Here is a 19,140-nt window from a genome sequence, read left to right as displayed (position 1 = left end):
TTTTCCCTTTTATTTTTGGTGCTTATTTGGTTTAGTTGGCATTGATGACAATGCCAGCTTTCATTTGAGGGGGTAGACCCTACATTGATTTGTTGGATGATTGTATATATTTTACAGTTTTTATGCTTTCTTAATTTTTTTCATCTTTTGCATGTATATAATTCTAGTACTTCATTACATTTTTCGTACTTTTCATTTTGGGTCTATATATAAAGTTTATGTTACATTGTATATATTCATCCCCTCTATTGTATATTCGATTAAATCCCCTTTTGTAAATATTCATTTCACTTTCCGCATTTTTCTTTTCTGCAACTTCTTATTTATGTTTGTAGTTTCTTGTTTTGAATGTTTGCAATAAGCCTTTGGTATTCTTAATGCCACGGTTCTTTCCAAAGGTGGAGTTTGTGTGAACCGGGTGGCTCTTCCCAATGATGGATGGAATGATAACCTTCTTAAGGGTTTGAGTCCATTTCTCTTTTTGCTTTTAGTAGTTAGTGGTAAGGGTGCCTCAAGCAAAGCTTCACTTGGGCCTAGCACATTTGCCTTTGATCTCATGGTCAAAAACAAATTGTTGTGTTTAGGATGGTGAAAGTTGTGACCTTGAGACTCTTGTGTTGAACGATAATCATCAAGTGGTTTTTTGGGACCGTTGTATGCTCAAATCTTATCTAAGGTCATTGTGGGCCCCCGACTCTGTGTCTTTAGCGATCCCATAACTTGTGTAGTGAGTAATTGCATTGCAAGTCCAAGTCCCGAGCCATTGGTCTAGAACTTGCCCTGAATGTTTGTCGAGGCGAAATCCTAAGTGAACTTTGACTTGAGACATGATTATAGGCTTTCCTTGATCTAAATGATAGCTTGAACACTTCCATAGCCTACAAATGATATCTTGATGCTCTTGTGTCGCACTTAATCCATGGTGTTAAAAGGGTAAATGTTGTTAATGATTTATTTGTATTGAGGGCAATTGTTAGTCCCAATTGATGCTAGATGATGTCACTTTAGGAAAGCTGAATTTTCTTGGATTTTCTCTTAAAGGGTGGGTCTTATTTTGTTTGCTTGAGGACAAGCAAAAGCTTAAGTTTGGAGGAGTTGATAACTAGGGATTTTGATACATTTTATACTCCTTCTTGCTTAAGTTTTGATTAAAAATGCGTACAAAATAGTCCCAAAGGCTCACAAGTTGTGCTTGATTGCAGGTTTGATCAACAAGGTGACAAGATGTCAAAGATCAGCTCAAAAAGGAGTGAAACTTGCACAAGTATCAAGACAAGACAAAGCTTAGGCAAAATAAGGCCAGTGCGGCCGCATACCATTCTGTGCGGTCCGCACAAGTGAGGTTCAGAGAGTATGCAACTCAGACAAAATAGGCAATGCGGCTGCATGGGATTTACTGCGGCCAGCATTGGAGTCACTGCAGCTGCACTCGATTTATTGTGGTCCACAGAGCCAAGGATTAGAGAAGTGCCAGTTTGGAGATTGAAGCTCAATGCGGTCTGTGCTCTATTTCATGCAGACCGCACTAGAAGCAACCGCGAACGCACTCGATTTCGTGCGGTCCGCATTGCCCCAGTTCAGAGAGATAGATATTCAAGTTAAGAGCCTTAGTGCTGCCGTAAGTGATTTTGTGCGGTCCGTACTAGCCCCGCAGGGGTATTTTTGTCCAAATTTTTCAGCTTAGTATAAATAACTTCTTTTCCCATTTTTTAGGTTATCAGATAGTTTTGTACACTGGCTACGCTCGTGACTTCGAATATTTTAGCTATTTTGATTAATTTTAGCTTTATTTCAACATTAAATCTTCAAGTTTAACTTAGCAATTAATTAATATGAGTTTTTCTTCATCTATTTCTTTGTTTTCTTCTCTAATTATGAGTAGCTAGACCCATAAACTAGGCTTGTGTCTCAACCCTAGTGTGGGTAATTGATGGGTCTTGTGTTTTGATGCTTGATTGTCTATGGATGTTTGATATTTGGACTAATTTCATGTTTAATTGCTGAAGTAGTGGTTGCAAACACTAGTTTGTGTTTAGTTGACTTTGGCTCTTCTTGAGAATGAGAGCCTAAGTCTCTGAAATTGGTCCAACAAGGAATTGGGGCGTACTCAAGAGATTGATAGCCCCAATTAAAGGGTTAAATCTTGAGATAGTAATACCCGACTTGAACCTTGATTGCTTGTGCAAATTTGCATACCCAATTGGTTTTGAGAAAGTCAATTCGGGAAAAATCACTCGAACTACCGAGAGGTATAGAGTGGGTAGAATCGTGCAACGGTTATATCATACTCCCCAAATGTGTCAATAATGCCTTAGACTCAAGAGTATCCGTCAATTGACCACCAAGGTGAAAGTCAATACCCTAGTGCCTTTTACCCATTTGTACAACTTGCAATAATTTAACCTTAGCTTACTTTAGTTTAATTGAGCATTGTAGTTTATATAATTAGAAGTAAATCAAAACCCAAAAATGTTTAAAGTGCAATTTGGAACACATACACAACTCCACTTTAGATAGACACCTGACTCCAACTTCTAGCTCCTTGTGAAAATCGATCCCGACCTTAATTGGGTAAAAGTTGCTTCAACCCTCTCTCGCTACTCAATAGTAGTGCAGTGTTGGCCTCAATCAGTGGCCGATGCTTTGAGTCGCCGGGCAGAGAGTTTGGGGATTTTGGCTTATTTACCAGCATTGGAGAGGCCTATGGCGATAGATATTCAGGTCTTAGCTAGCCAGTTTGTGAGATTGGATCTTTCAGAGCCCAGTCGGGTTCTAGCTTGCATGGTTTCTCGGTCTTCATTATTTGATCGTATCAGGGAGCTACAATATGATGACCCTTATTTTCTTGTCCTCAAGGACAAGGTTCAGCACGGTGATGCCAAAAATTTGACTATTGGTAATGATGGGGTATTGAGGATGCAGGGTCGGATTTGTGTACCCAATGTTGATGGGTTTTGAGAGTTGATTCTAGAGGAGGCACATAGCTTGTGGTATTCCATTCATCCGGGTGCCGCGAAGATGTATCAAGATTTGAGGTAGCACAACTGGTTGAGGCGGATGAAGAAGGATATAGTTGGATTTGTAGCTCGGTGCCTCAACTGTAAGCAAGTGAAGTATGAGCACTAGAGACCGGGTGGGTTGCTTCAGCAGATAGAGATTTCGGAGTGGAAGTGGGAGCGGATCACCATGGACTTTGTAGTTGGGCTCCCACGTACTTTGAGAAAGTTCGATGCTATTTGGGTGATTGTGGATTGGCTGACCAAGTCCGCTCATTTCGATCCTGTGTGTACTACTTATTCTTTGGAGCGGTTGGCGGAGATTTATATCCGGGAGATTGTTCGTCTGCATCGTATTCCAATGTCCATCATCTCAGATAGAGGTACTGAGTTCACATCACGATTCTGGAGGGTCATTCAGCATGAGTTGGGTACTCGAGTAGAGTTGAGTACATCATTTCACTCTCAAACGGACGGACAGTCCGAGCGCACTATTCAGATTTTTGAGGATATGCTCCGTGCGTGTGTGATGGATTTTGGAGGTTCTTGGTATTAGTTCTTGCCACTGGCGGAGTTTGCCTACAACAACAGTTATCAGTCCATCATTCAGATGGCACCGAATGAGGCCTTGTATGCTAGGCGGTGTAGATCCTCGTTGGGTTGGTTTGAGCCAGGTAAGGCTAGATTATTGGGCACAGACTTGGTTTAGGATGCCATGGAGAAGGTTAAGGTGATTCAGGATAGACTCTATACAACCCAGTCCAGATAGAAGAGTTACGCGAACTGGAAGGTTTGTGATGTTTCCTATATGGTTGGTGAGCGGGTCTTGCTTTGGGTTTCGCTTATGAAGGGCGTTATGAGATTTGGGAAGAAAGGGAAGTTGAGTTCGAGGTTTATTGGTCCTTTTGAGATATTGAGACGTGTTGGGGAGGTTGCTTATGAGCTTGCCTTACCTCCCAGGCAGGTTAGAAAGCTGAGGTCAAAGAACATTGCATCGGTAAAGGTTCAATGGCGGGGTCAGCCGGTCGAGGAGGTGACCTGGGAGACCGAGCAAGATATGCGCATCTGTTACCCTCATTTTTTTACTACTTCAGGTATGTCTCTATACCCGTTCGAGGACGAACGAATGTTTAAGTGTAGGAGGATGTGACGACCCGACCGGTCGTCCTAAGAATTAATGCCCCGATCTCCTATTAACTGCTTTCCCCAAGTTTATTTCTGCTAATTTGATTTGCCGGGATGTTCGGTTTTGAGTTTCAGAGAGTTTTGGGACACTTAGTCCCTAAATGAGAGCTTAAGTGTTGGAGAGTTGACTGTAGTCAGAACAGTGGGAAGACGACCTCGGAATGGAAATCTGATGGTTCTGTTAACTCTGCTGGGTGATTTCGAGCTTAGGAGCGTGTTCGAATTGTGTTTTGGAGGTCCGTAGCTAATTTAGGCTTGAAACAAAAGTCGAATTTTGAAGTTTCCGGTTCGATAGTGAGATTTTGATCCGAGGGTCGGAATGGAATTTCGGAAGTTGGAATAGCTTTGTATTATTGAATGTGACGTGTGTGCAAAATTCCAGGTCATTCGAACGAGGTTTGATAGACTTTTTGATCGAAAGTGTATTTTTAAAGTTTTTAGAATTCTTAGGCATGAATCCGATGAAAAATAGGTGTTTTAATATTGTTTTGAGCGTTCCGAAGGTTAGAACAAGTTTTAATGATGTTTTAGGATTGGTTTGCATGTTTGGTTGAGGTATCGGTGGCCTCGGGATGAATTCGAATGGTTGACGGAAGGATTTGGAGTTTGAAGTTTACTGCAGCAGCTGGTTTTCTGTCATAAGCGCACCTGCGGTTTGGGTTCCGCAGGTGCGGAGCCGTAGAAGCGGCGGAGAGACCGCAGAAGCAGAATTGAGGGAGGTCAGCAGTTCCGCAGATGCGGGAGAATTTTCGCAAAAGCGGTACCGCATCTGCGAGTTGGAGACCACAAGTGCGGAAGTCAACCTTTAAGTGAAAAGTCGCAGGTGTGACCTTAGCTCCGCAGATGCGGTCCCAGGGCCACAGATGTGGAAATCGCTGGATAGAACATATAAATTCTTGCCTTCGCGAAATTTAGCCATTTTTCATCTTTTTCAAAACGGGAAGAAGCTTGGGGAGCACTTTTCAAGAGAGATTTTCAGAGGAGTTCATTGGGGTAAGGTCTTTGGTCCCAAAACTCGTTATTGGAATAATTTTTATCAATTTAAGCATGAAAAATAAAGTAAAATCAGTGGTAATTGGGGGGTTAGGGCTTGTCTAATTAGAGACCTTTGAGTGATGATTTGAGGGACAAATTGAGGTCCGATTTTGGTACTTTTGATATGATTGAACTCGTGAGAGTGCAAGGGTTCTGGAAATATAAATTTTACCCGATTCTGAGACGTGGGCCGGATGGGCATTTTGGTTGTTTTACATAATTTCGCGTATTAGTTTAGAATTTAATTGTAGAATCAGTTACTTGAAGTGTTATTTACATTATGCATTTGAATTGAATAGATTTGGGTCATTTGGAGTCGAGTACTCGTGGCAAGAACGTGGTCTCTGATTGATTTTGAGCCGGTTCGAGGTAAGTGGTTTGTCTAACCTTGTGTGGGGGACCTTCCCCTTATGATTGGTATATTTGGTAATTGAAATACCTTGTACGTAAGGTGACGAGTGCGTACTTGTGCTAATTGTTGGAAATCCGATTTTCTTTAATTAATTACTAGTATGTTTCCTTTCCTGTTTCTATTACTTGCACTATTAAGCCTATTGTTAGCTCAGGAAAGCATGTCTAAGTGACTTAATTGCTTTATTTGATCAACCTGCCTTACCTGACTTCTGTGCAACATGCTAGGCTAGAATCCCTTATTGCCTTAATATGAAATTTTGCCATTTCTGTATATGTTTTCGTTGTTGCTGTGTATTTATTTTGGGGCTACGGATGTGGGATTCCGGTAGCTCCTCCCCCCTTGTCTATTTATTTTGGGACTACGGATGTGGGATTCCGGTAGATTCCTCTGCATAGTTATATGGAACTACGGAAATGCAGCCGGTAGATTCCCCCAATACTGGGTATTTATATTTGGGACTACGGAACGGGATTCTGATAGATCCCCGTGCACTATGAGTTGGACTACGGGACGGGATCCCGGGAGATCCATTGGATATGTACATATGGGAATACAGGACGGTATCCTGGGAGATCCCCGATTGTTATTATTGGTGCTGAGTTGTATTTCCTTTCCGTGTTTACCTTGCTTCTGTATAGTTGTTGTTGTCCAGTACATCCTGTGTTATTTTACTACTGTACTTATTTATACTGTTCTATTCTATACTGTTGATCTTTATATTTTATTTTACCTCAGTAGGGCCCTGACCTTCCTCGTCACTACCCGACTGATGTTAGGCTTGGCACTTACTGAGTACCGTTGTGGTGTACTCATGCCCCTTCCGTGCATGTTTTTCATATGCAGATCCAGGTACTACGACTCAGTCCTATCACCCGTGAGGCGAGGCGACTGCTCTAGAGACTTCGAGGTACATCTGCCGCTTCCTCAGGCCGAGGAGTCCGTTTCTATTCTAGCTTTTAAACATTGCCCTTCTGTATTTCTTTCCCTTGTTAGATATTCTGGAGTTAGACATTGTAGATATCCAAAGGCTTGTGGTTCCATGAGTTTTCGGGTTTTGGGATAGTGTACTTGATTCTGAGAACGTTGTGTTGTATATGCCGAGCGGCACTTTTAAACACTATTTTTATCACTCTTCATTCTGTTTTTAATTTGTTTTTTTTCCGCACTTTGGTTATCTTCCACAATTTAGGCTTACCTAGTCGTAGAGGACTAGATGCCGTCACGATGGTTTATAGAGGGCGAACCGGGGTCGTGACATATCTGATCCACACAAAAGCCGATTTGAGACAAACTACTTATTTACATATGTAGATATAGCCATATCACGACGTTCAACAAACATACTATGATTGTTACATATTCAAGTCATACAGAGATAATAAACTTTCATGAAGCAAGTCGAGAATGCGTTTGGTTGAGATCGATAACTCAACATATTTATAGAATATGTGGTCTTTCTTTGAATGGAAATATTTCAACAATATTGTATGAAGACACTGTTGCATGTATATCTCAACCAAAAGAAGAATGCATTAAAGGAGACAAAGAAAAACATATTCACCAAAATTCTTCTTCACTCGCGATCTTCAAAAGAACGATAAAATAGATATTCAACAAGTTTGTTCAAGTGATAATTTGGCGGATCTGTTTACTAAGGCATTGCCAACCTCAATATTTGAGAAGCTGATATACAAGATTGGAATGCGTTATCTCCAAGACATTAGGTGACATTTTTATCAGGGGAAGTAAAATATGCACTGCACTCTTTTTTCCTTAACCAAGGTTTTATCCCACTGGGTTTTCCTGTTAAGATTTTTAATGAGGCAGCAAACATATTATAAATAACTATGTACATCCTAATAGGTTTTTCCTAATAAGTTCTTAATGAGGTATAATTTTGTTTTGACATGGACATCCAAGGGGAAGTGTTGTAAATAGTGTATGGATCAATATATCTCATCCTTACACTGTGGATGCCCATCTCTCTGTCTATTCAATTTCCATCACAAAACATATATCATCTATTCCTATAAATAGGCCTTGTAAATGTTTGTTTAATTGATATAATTGAAGAAGAAATAAGCTCATTCTTTCTATCTCTCTTTCTTGTTCAAATTTGATATATTGCTTTTATTACATAACACTCTACTATTTTTCATTGTTTTGTTCGAAAGCACGATTTTGAACTTTTTTTTTAAATTCGTAAATTTTCTTTCTGGTTTACCCTGTAAACCAAATATTTCTAGTTTTTTTTTTCCTTTCTCTTTTGTGGTGATATAGATATGCGGGCATTATTGTTGGCTTGTAGTGAGACGAGAAATACCTGCGGCGATTGATTGAAAGAAATTAAATACGTGTTTAACGCGAATCTAAGTGGTCAAATGAAGCTTCCAGGAATACAAGTACCAAGAAGATATAAATATACTAATAGATCTAATATAATTTGTTGAAACACTTGAATATAGTAGTACTATTTTTCCAGAAAAGAAGAAAGTGATTGTATTGATTTTTGTTTGTTGGAGAGTGAGAATATGGAGTGGATTGTGGTTTTTGTCAAGTTCGTGGAATGTCTGCCTGTAGGAAGCTGCTTCTCCCTATTTCCTGCCCGGTGCTATATATATATATATATATATATATATATATATATATATATATATATATATATATATATATATATTTTGCTTGTTTACGTTGGGGCAATACTATCATATTTTAATTTTGCCGTGGATTCATGTAGAAGTGTTTCATGCTAGGGACATCGTATCCTCAAATAGTTTATAAATAAGTACTCCATTCGTTTCAATTTAATTATGTGAACCTATATATTTTCTTTTTACTCAGTGCTAAAAAGAATAATCTCTTTCCATATTTGAAAACAATTTATTTTTATGCAATAATTTATAGTCACACAAAATATATGTGCTTTATTTTACACCACAAGTTTAATAATTTCTTGTTTCTTAAATTCCGTACCCAGTCACGTGGGTTCACATAAATTGAAACTGAGGAAATAGTAATTAAGACTGTAACAGCCATTTGAAGATATAATGATTCTTTAAACGAAGAAATATTGGGTTTTGTTATTAGAGAATTTGTATGGTAAAACTAAAGACTAGATTAAACAACGATATGATCATCCACTGTTGTTCTCACTTGTGAATTATTATTCGTGTATGTAATCTGTTAAAATATGTACTAATTGTTTTATTTCTAGGTAACTTATCCCTCTAATCATTAACACTTATCGACAATTATCTTTTTATGCAATTTGATAGTGTAAAAAAGAATTAATGAGTGTATAAAAATTAATAATGTATAAAAGTTAACTCAATAGATAATGTTTTACACTTAGGGAAAGTGAATAAATAAAGTACATATTTTACCGTAATATCTACAATAATGACATTATTTTAAAAAGTTTTGAGAAATAAGCCATTAATGACACGGGTAAATTAGGCAGAAATTTGTCTTTCTTTTGATATGTTAAAATAGAAAAGTAAAAGTAACAATTTTTAATATGATACACAAGTAAAAGTAGATGAGAAGGGTATTACTAAGGGATCGACCAAGTAAATTAAAATATTACAGGACACATATAATCATTCGTACAGTTGGATAGCCCTGCTCAAAGCCTTCCGTATACTGTTCTCTTCTCAGTGGCTCCCACCTTCATCTTCAACTAACATTCGCTAATTATGAAACTATGAAGAAACCAAAGTGCAATTTGTACATCAAACCAAACCTATTAAAAAAATATTAAGAATGCATTGCCACCACATGACAACTCTGTCTGTGTTTGTGCCAGATGTCTTACTAATATTATCCTCACTGATTCCCCATATTAATGTGAATCGCCAAGCATGTACCTGTACCGTAGCTTCCTAGGAAAATAATCATCAATATTCTGGAATGTTACACAAACATACCAAGCTTTTGGGCCCACTTTGGAGGTCAAGAAATTACCATCAATGACATTGAAAATGAATGGTCTTGCTTTTTGACCCTCACTTGATCAATCGACTAATCTTTAAGGTAAAAAATAAAATGGGTTGCTCATAAGGCAAACGGGGACAATACTTGTTAAAATCAAAGTTTTGTCCATAAAGCAAATGGGATCAAAAATTCAAGAGTGATACCCCAAATGTGTTATTTGTGCAAATCACCCATATAAAGATTTACAGGCCCAAGTTCACTTTTCAATCCTACATTCACAAGGAAAAGCCCAAGAGAAAAATGGAACTCAGAACTGCAGACCGACGGATACCCCAGCTCAAGACGAACGAATCAGGAGCATATATGTTTTCTGAAATAACCCTGTAATAGGCTAAGAGCTTGTTTGAATGGTCGTTTCCTATTGTATCGTATCGTATCGTATTGTTACTTTAAATACGATATTTTTTTTGGTGGTTACTTAAATTTTATTGTATCGTATTGTTAAATCCGTCGTTACGTAATGACGAAATGTGTCACTTCATGTAACGACCGATTTGGTATGATTGCATCATTATCTTATCTTTTTCTTTCATCTCACCCTTCACTATTATTAAATTATTTTATCATTTACACTACCTTTTTATATAATAAATTTACCCCGTATCATAATTTTTATTTATAATATTGTAAATTTATTCTTCATATTACTGGTACATGATATAATGAAACAATGGCAAATGATACAATCTATCCAAATATTGTATTCATCAAACAATACAGTACAATATAATATAATACAATACGATACATTATGAAACGACGTGGAACGACCATCCAAACAAGATGTAATAGAAATAAACAAACTGACCAAAATAACAGTCATTATGTTCTAGTACTACTTTGGATGACACTGTTACAATTTAGAGAGTGAATCAATTTTTCCTTCGACTACAACTTTTTCATGTATGGTTGAATATTTTTAACCGTAAAAGTTGTAATTTAAAGCACTTTTTTAAGTAGCTTCTAACTGCACTAATTTTTTTTTTAATAAATATGAAGAGATCATAATATATGAATGGAAGCAAATAACTAAAAGGTTTCACCCTCTACGTACTTTGAGCGGTGGAGACCGAAGAGAAACCTGTGCCAATTCAGAAATTGGATTCAACCTGCTCAAATCTATTAATTACTGATAAATTTAAAACTGATTTTCTTTTACAACTTGGTTATTATCATAACAAATGTGCATGAGAATGGGCATTCTTGTACTTCTATATATGTTTCAACTTCAATTGCAAACTACGTTGTGAACCGCACAAATATCCTGAGGTGCTTATATAGTTTAACCGTAACTGTCCAACAAAGAATCAACACCAAAAACAGAAATTCTAGGTTCCCTTTTTTATCGCTTCTCTTTTATATATATACAGCAAAAGAAGCCTCATTTGTTCGCAACGTCTCTCTTAACAACTCGCCCTGCATTGCAGGGAGGGCAAATTAAATCACATTAACGTCGTTGGACAGAGCGTAGCCAATTTTTTCGTGGAACGTCTCCTCAAAAGAATGACAGACGAGGTAATCAACTCCACAATCACCACCAACAACAATAATAAATTTCCACTTAATGATAACATTGACACCAACAACATTGTCAAAGTACCAAAATTAAGTGTCAATGGTAATAATGGAGAAAAAACAATCAATACCAAGGAGAAGAAAAAGCAAGGTGCTTTCAGCTTCCTCAGAGCTGCATCGCTCAAGCTGCGCCGTCGATCTATTGATCTAAAGCATCAGAAAATTTCTCAGGTACGCCTACAGAGATCCAACATTAAGTGCACGTACATTTTATGTATCATATTCTGATTACATAATTTTAATTATCGATATTGCAAACTCTTTTATTACTGTATACTTTTTTAACGCCAATAATTCATTCTGGATTGGTCGAAAAATCACTTTCTTTATAGGAGGAAGATGAACTAATTCTTAGCTTTTACATAAAAATCGGCCGAAAATTATAAGCATAGGTATATATGTCACAGAGGCGGAACTGGCCTTAGGTGCGGGTTCGGCTGAACCAGTCGCTTTTACTTAAATATTGTTGCTATTAGAAAATAATTGCAAACCCAATTCGGTGACAAATTCTTGCTCCGCCTCTCTATGTTATTCTAGTTTTGTCACCACAACACACATTTTACGTATCATATTCTAACATACATTGATTTTAAATTCTGAATACTAAAGGAACTGGTGCCTAATGCGGATTCAAAAGGAGATAATTGGAAGAAGCTGGTGGGTTCAATGAGGCCTTTACATCTCCAAGACAATCAATCACCACCAACTCCCCACCAGCCGCCGCCGGTGAAATCTCCGTCACCGATGGTAGAATGCTGTGAAAATGTGTCCTCTCCATCACCCTCTACTTCCTCTGCAGGAACCATGAGTCAGTATGCTTCAGCAAATAATCTCCAAGAACTCTACGGTGAGAGCAGCGACGATGAAGAGGAAGATCCTGACCAGGTATTTGATGCAATTGGAGCAGACGAGATGATTGATGCAAAAGCAGAGAATTTCATAGCTCAATTTTACGAACAAATGAGGCGTCAACAGTGATAGCAATTCATCAAACACATAAAAGGCATGCACGTAAGCGTCTAATTTCATTTCATTCATTTTGTAGTATTAATTAAATTAATTTTTGCAAAGGCATTATATCTCAGAACTAGTGTAGAAATGTCTCTGCCTTTTTGCTCTGATTCTCTTAGATCTTTACTGATTAGTTCCAAATGGAGCAGGTTTTTTTCTACCTTTGTAACTTGCACTCCGTTTCGAACAAAGAAAATAGTGAATGAAAAAGAAGGAAAATAAAAATATATTGAATTCTTTCATTATGTTTGCTCTATATGTGCCTAGGAAAGTACAATGGATTACATTGTAATGAAGGAATATGTATCTGAATCTAAGAGATCTTTTTTTGTTAAGATATAAAAGTTGTACTCCTATTTTATTACATACGTATTTCATCATCATTTTCTCTCGCTTTTACGAGGTTTATTCCTTTTAAACTACTCCTATATAGCAACCAAACCAAATAAAGATAAACTAGAGATAAGATTTTATTTTTTTTTGGTCGAAAAGGTATATGATATTATAGATAATCAAACAAGTACAGGATAATTGTTAAGAAGTGCATAAGAAGTATCATTTGTACAAAAGTAGAATTTGGCATCAGGTCTCCCGTGTGGGAAAACTAGAGATAAGTTGATATAAATGTCCAAGACCTATTTTATGACCTGTTAAGTTCGTAATATGAAATAGAAAGTTAAAAAGGTTAACGTCTTTCTATTCGTTAGATACCATTGGGTAATGAATAGTAAATGTTCAACTCTATATATAATTATCCAATCCCAAGTACCAAATGGGTGAATAGAACGAAACGAAAATTAAGAAGTGTTTAGAACGAAAATAAATGCATTTCTAAACTTTGAGTCCAAATAGGTTAACTGAAAGAAAGGAGTAGAAGAGAGTGAATTAGTACTTCGAGGTAAATTTATTCCAAATGCGCCTCACACTTTTTATCACATTTTCCTACCAGCTTTCTCCGTTTCTTTTACTTCGTATAAATTTTCTCATATTTCCAGGCACAAGAAAAGCAATTCTTGCTTTAGGAAATTTAGGTTCCAAACTGGACCTCAACGTATCATGCAATTTGAGTCAAATGTCAGTAGTCAATACTTAGATGTTCCAAACTGGACCTTAATTTGCGGGTCATTTACGAAAAATAAGTTACCTTTGCACTCACGAGTAGAAGTGGCAAAATGGTTAAAAGAAAATGATTTTTTCATTCGTATACACTATTGAAAACTTTATTACCCTAAATATTCATGTTTTGTAAATTACCCTACCTACACAAGTTTTGTTTAAAAAATATATATATTCCACCTTAAAAGGCTCTCAATCCATTATTAATGTCTTCAATTAAAGGATTTAATTACACTCTTTACTCTCTTTTTGGGAGTTGTCCTCGAGCTATCTCATCTCCCAACATGCTAAAAAGATACATTATGCATGTCTAAAAAATGTTTATTTTCTTTTTAATGTTATGTGATAATAAATTTCAACGGAAAAATTTATTCTCTTTCTTAAAATTTTATAAAATTAAATACATAAGAATTTTCTATTTGTATGTTTAATGTGTCTCTTAGTGATCTATTTTAATATATAGTAGTAATAGATATATATCATCTTTATGAAAACTAAGACGTAATATCCTCTTAAAATAAATATATTATTCAAACTAATAATTGTGTAAGATTTTCATTTTCATAATATAGAAGGTGTAAGTTTTTTATTTTAAAATATCACACATGTATAACCCTTTTGAATATTAGCTTGGACCTTTTCCATAAATCTAAACATTTTTTCTTGGCGGACATTGGGAAGAGGAGTCACAAACTGCAGATCCTTTATACTACCTAACTCTGAAATGTGATAAATTTGAGATTTTGTGTGTCGAGTCTCAGCTCGCCGGATCTCTCATTCTCTCTTCCATGATCTTCAAGTCAATCAATTGAGTATTGTTAAGAGTGTGATAAACAAGGAGAGAAAGGAGTAGAGCATGAGGCCGATGAATTTGGTGGCCAGAGATCGAATTGAGGCATTTGTTTCATTTTTCGTCACTCCCAACATGCCTAAACATGCTTAAACATATCATGTATCTTATATAAATTTGTAAATCAAAAGTTTTACCAAGGAAAAAATATTTTTGTGCAAGTCTTTAAAAATATCCAGTTAAATATAACTATAATAACATACAACTTAAATGCAAATTTTATACAAAATTTATATAATGTCTTTTGTATATTTTGTATCTGATTTATACATAGTAAAACAAATTTCATACAACTAATTATATATTATACGATTTATCTACAACTTTCACATATTATTTCTACCCAGTTAAATACAACTACAATAACATACAACTTAAACGCAAATTTTATACAAAATTTATACAATATGTCTTTTGTATATTTTGTATCTGATTTATACATAGTAAAAACAAATTTCATACAACTAATTATATATTATATAACTTATCTACAATTTTCATACATTATTTCTACTCAGTTATATACAACTACAGTATCATACAATTTAAATATAATTTTTATACAATGTTGTTTAACTTTCATACAATAGTTAAATAAATAAAAGAAAAATATATAAACAACAGAATACAATATTTCTACAATTTTACTACAATTTCGTAATATAATTTACATCATGTCTAATCTTCACCAAAATCCCTTAAAATTGAGATATAAACTCCAAGCCATATTCCCAATTGTTTGCAACAACACCCAATCTAAACAAATAATGATTTTCGAAAACTCGAATTCGAATTCAAAGCTTCAAAGCTTTTTAATAGCTGTTAATGGTGGAATTGCTGCTCTCTTTTCCTTTGCTTTACATTACTGAAATTAGGGATTGAGAGATAGAGAGAGACGTAAAGAGAATTCCTAATTCTTTGCAACAACATCAATTCAAACAAATAATGTTTTTTTGAAAACCCAAATTCGAATTCAAAGTTTCAAAGCTTTTTAATTGTTGTCAATGGTGGAATCGTGGATGGGTGCAAGATATGTGGGAAGGGGGTGGGATGTGGAGAGAGAAACGTGAGGGAGTGTAAGATATGTTAGAGTAATTTTAGGACACTAATTATTATCATTAATTCCCTTAAAATGTACATAAATGGTAATTAGGTATATAAAATGTAATTATAGTAAAACTTGAGTAGGGAGGTAATATAATTTCATATAGTGTATATGAATGTAAAAATTCCTAAAAGAAAACAGTTATCCACCCATATTATCCATCAAAAAATAGGTTGGATAATGAACCATTTAAAAACGGGTCAAATATGGATAAAGAACCATATTATCCACTTAGAAAATGGTTAACCAAATGAATAACTAATGTATTTAACTTTTACATTTGTAAAGCCTCATATTGGAGTTCCAAGTTTGGAAGACAAGGAATTCACTTATAAGTGATCATATTTAAGAAGTCACCATATTATCCGCCGGATAAACTTATTTTTTATCCATCTCAAATACGGGTCGGGTCGAATAATTTATTCATTTTTTAAATTATCCGTTTTGACCCGCTCATATCCGACCCGACACGCCCGTTCGACACCCCTACTCACGAGTCATATTATGTTGATTGATTAACAAACATATGTCCAATTATAATGTCCGCATCTGTTTGACTTTTCACGAGGAAGTAGCATTATAAATTAATACTGTCATTAGTCATTACTTAGATGTAAGAAAAGTGTAGGAAATGCAACTGCTTCTGTTTCGCTTTTAACCTGGCAAACGAATTGATTACTAAAATCAGAGTTGCCTTTGACCCACCCAATCCATGGCCAGTTTGGTCAACTTGAATTCCCAACAAATCACTAAGAAAAAGGTGGCGAATCAAAATCATATTCATTGCCAGGTTCAGATAAAATGAGACACATATTGCAAATATACAGCAATTTAGCCCAAAGTTGGGTGTAAAGATCTTCAATTCGGTCTGTTTGTGAAAAAAAGAGCCAAAGACCACTGAGATTAATGGCAAATGTCCATCCAGTTTTTATTTTATTGAAAAATTGAGAAAGTCACTATTCGAAAGATTTACAAAGTCACTGTATTTACGAATCAAATAATGAAGTTAACCTATTAAAGTTACCCATATCTGGAATAAGGATAAATCAATTTCAAGTTTTGACAGAGTTGAACGCATAATTTCTTGATTAGGCATCTATGCTTTTGCACCAGAGCAAAGTTAATTCATTGGCAATTTGAATTCCATGGGTTTGATATGCAAAAAAGGCATGAAAGGTCAGAACAATAAATGCTGATAAATGACATGCAAACAAATTAGAATTTCAATTTGAAAAATGAAGCAAAACATTCTAAGTAGTATGAAATTAATTAGACCTGTGTCACCTCTTATGTTTCCCACCTTTCTTTGTAATTTCTTATAACTTCAGAACTCACAATAGATCATATTGAGACTAAAAAGAAAAGCACCTTTTACAGTAACAATAGCTAATTAATAGCCATGGATGATTTCAGAGCATTTATTCTTGAACCACCTCAGTCCATTTCTAATGGAAGTCTTGAACTTTCCTTCAATAGTATAGACTTTGTACTTTGCTATTCTCTTTCGTCTCTTCATCTCTGGATCATTGAATCCCCATGGCTTAGCTGACGATGAAGTTGCTGTCGCCACCTGACTCGGCCATGTCCCCTTGCTCGTTACTACGGGCAGATCCGGTGAGCGAGCCCGACTTCCCTGCATAGGCGAATCTAAAATTTAAACTTAATAGTTCAACTATAAGGTTCTTGAAATCATGGTTCTTAATGTAATATTAGTAATGCTTACCTGTTTTCCGCTTACGATCTCTAGTCTTCGGTCGCCGGAGCACCGGAAACTCGGGCGGAGCTCCTCCATATCTGCTGGTAAGACTAGCTAGCTTATAAAAGAGAGCAAAAATATAAATTTGTCAACAGGATATACAGAAGTTCAATAATACATTTGGGAATGTGAAATGGTAATATTGTAATAGGAATAAGGAAGAAGGATTCTCCAACTTCCTTTCTGCTAATAATTTAAAAATAAGAGAGGTACCTGTAAGATGGAACAGAACTTTAGCTGTAATGGGGTTGTATTTTTTTCAGATTAGATTCTGTAATGGTGGTCTCCCAGTACTCGATGACACTTCTTTTTTTCTGCCACCATATTTTTAAATTGGGATTGTATGACTATTTCGTACTATGGTTGCTATAATTAATATGGACATTTCAAAAGATGGTGCCTAGGATTTATGATGTCGTGCCAACCTCGATGTTATCGATCTTGTCACCGGAAATTAATCATCTTCCCTCCTTTATTCTAGTTAAGAGAATTAGAGAAGTCCACAATTATTCTAGTTACTCCATCCGGTTCAAAATAAGTGATTTTTTAATTATTTTTATACAGATTAAGAAATCCACTTTTTAACATTAATTAACAATGAAATTGACCATATTAACCTTTACTATCTCTTCACATAAATACTCCTAACACATATTCCAATGCTATTTACTTCAAAGGCAATGTAGGAAAAAAATAATTAATTCAATTTTAAAATCTGAAAAAATCACTTATTTTGGACCAGAGAGAGTACTATTCAAAGGGTATCCTAAGTGACGATTAGAAGTATGAGATTTTAGATTTTCATGCACCATAAGCATATATTCATTGAACATATAGCTTGACTCAATCAAATTTAGAGTCGGTTTGGCCGAGCTATCAAAAATTGCTCATATTGAAAAGTACTTTTTCTTATAAGTGCTTTTTTTAAAAGTACTTTTGAAAAGAAAAAGAAAAACAAAAACAGTTTGTGCTTGATCAATTTATTTGAGAAGTAATTTTTGCAACATTAGGTAAACAAATTGTGTTTGACAAATTTTTCTAGAAAGTGCTTTTGAGTGTCAAATTACTCAAAAGCATAGTACCAAAGTTTTATAATTATTATTTAAAAAAAATAAAATATTTGTTGTAAGAGATTTTTATTATTATTTATTTAATTTAATTTAAATATAACATAAAGTAAACATACATATTAAAGATATAAATCAATAAAATATATAGAGTTATACCAAAGTAATAATATTACTGTCACGACCCTAAACTCAAACCTGTCTTGATGGCGCCTATCGATGATACTAGGCCAGCCGACTCTCACAATACTTCAATAACTCATTCAAAGACATGCTAAAAAGCCTTTTTATAACACGATTTTTCATTAAAAAAGAAAAAGAAAAACAAGAGTTGAACTCAATCAAGAAAGGCTGAACGAAAGCCCCAAATATCGGGGTGTCACTAAGTCATGAGCATCTAATAGAACTGGTCTGACAATAGCAAGATTTAACATAGTCTGGAATCCAAAATACAACTCATGAAAGATAGGGAAGAAGAAAAGCAAGGCTGCGAACACCGGGCAACTACCTTGCTATCTCCAAACTGCTGCAAAGACTATCAACAACCTCTACGATCAACTACTCCTGGATTTGCACACGAGGCGCAGGGAGTAACGTGCGTACACCACCTCAGTAAGTAATAGAAATAAATAGGGAACTGAGAAGTAGTGACGACCTATGCAAATACAGTTTATTTCCATAAAAATTCGGTAAAGCGTAGGCATGATTTCGGTTAAGTCAAATAAGTTGATTTAAGTCAAGTTCAAGTAGTGTCAGATAAATTATCTTTCAACAGTTCTCAAAGCACGAGTATAAGGCAACTATGTGCAACACTGATGAAATCATATACTGCCCCTCGAGCAATCTTCACTCAGTCCTCCCAATCACTCCAACCTCACAACCACTCATTCCACACAATCTCTCAACACTCGGCACTCAGTAGGTACCTACGCTCACTAGGGGTGTGTACAAACTCCGGAGGGGCTCCTTCAGCCCAAACATTATATCAATGCCAATCATGACAGAATCAATAAAACATGCTGCGAGTGTAGCCCGA

General features: G+C 35.7%; 1 protein-coding gene and 1 long non-coding RNA gene across 2 annotated transcripts; one reads left to right on the top strand and one right to left on the bottom strand.

The window, feature by feature from the left end:
- Positions 1-11,015: 11,015 nt before the first annotated feature.
- Positions 11,016-12,455, top strand: LOC104233536 (uncharacterized). Its single transcript, XM_009786944.2, has 2 exons — positions 11,016-11,370; positions 11,809-12,455. The coding sequence occupies exons 1-2, from the start codon at positions 11,128-11,130 to the stop codon at positions 12,175-12,177; spliced, it is 612 nt and encodes a 203-aa protein (XP_009785246.1). The 5' UTR covers positions 11,016-11,127; the 3' UTR covers positions 12,178-12,455.
- A 4,026-nt stretch (positions 12,456-16,481) lies between these two features.
- On the bottom strand, positions 16,482-17,416 carry LOC104233535 (uncharacterized). Its single transcript, XR_011402331.1, has 3 exons — positions 17,251-17,416; positions 17,005-17,095; positions 16,482-16,914 (listed from the first exon to the last, which is right to left on the bottom strand). It is a non-coding gene; the product is annotated as an uncharacterized lncRNA (long non-coding RNA).
- Between the last annotated feature and the right edge of the window lie 1,724 nt (positions 17,417-19,140).

This window comes from Nicotiana sylvestris, chromosome 9 (genome assembly GCF_000393655.2).
Source record: "Nicotiana sylvestris chromosome 9, ASM39365v2, whole genome shotgun sequence".
In the NCBI taxonomy this organism is placed as follows: domain Eukaryota; kingdom Viridiplantae; phylum Streptophyta; class Magnoliopsida; order Solanales; family Solanaceae; genus Nicotiana; species Nicotiana sylvestris.
This window is presented reverse-complemented; position numbering and strand designations above follow the sequence as displayed.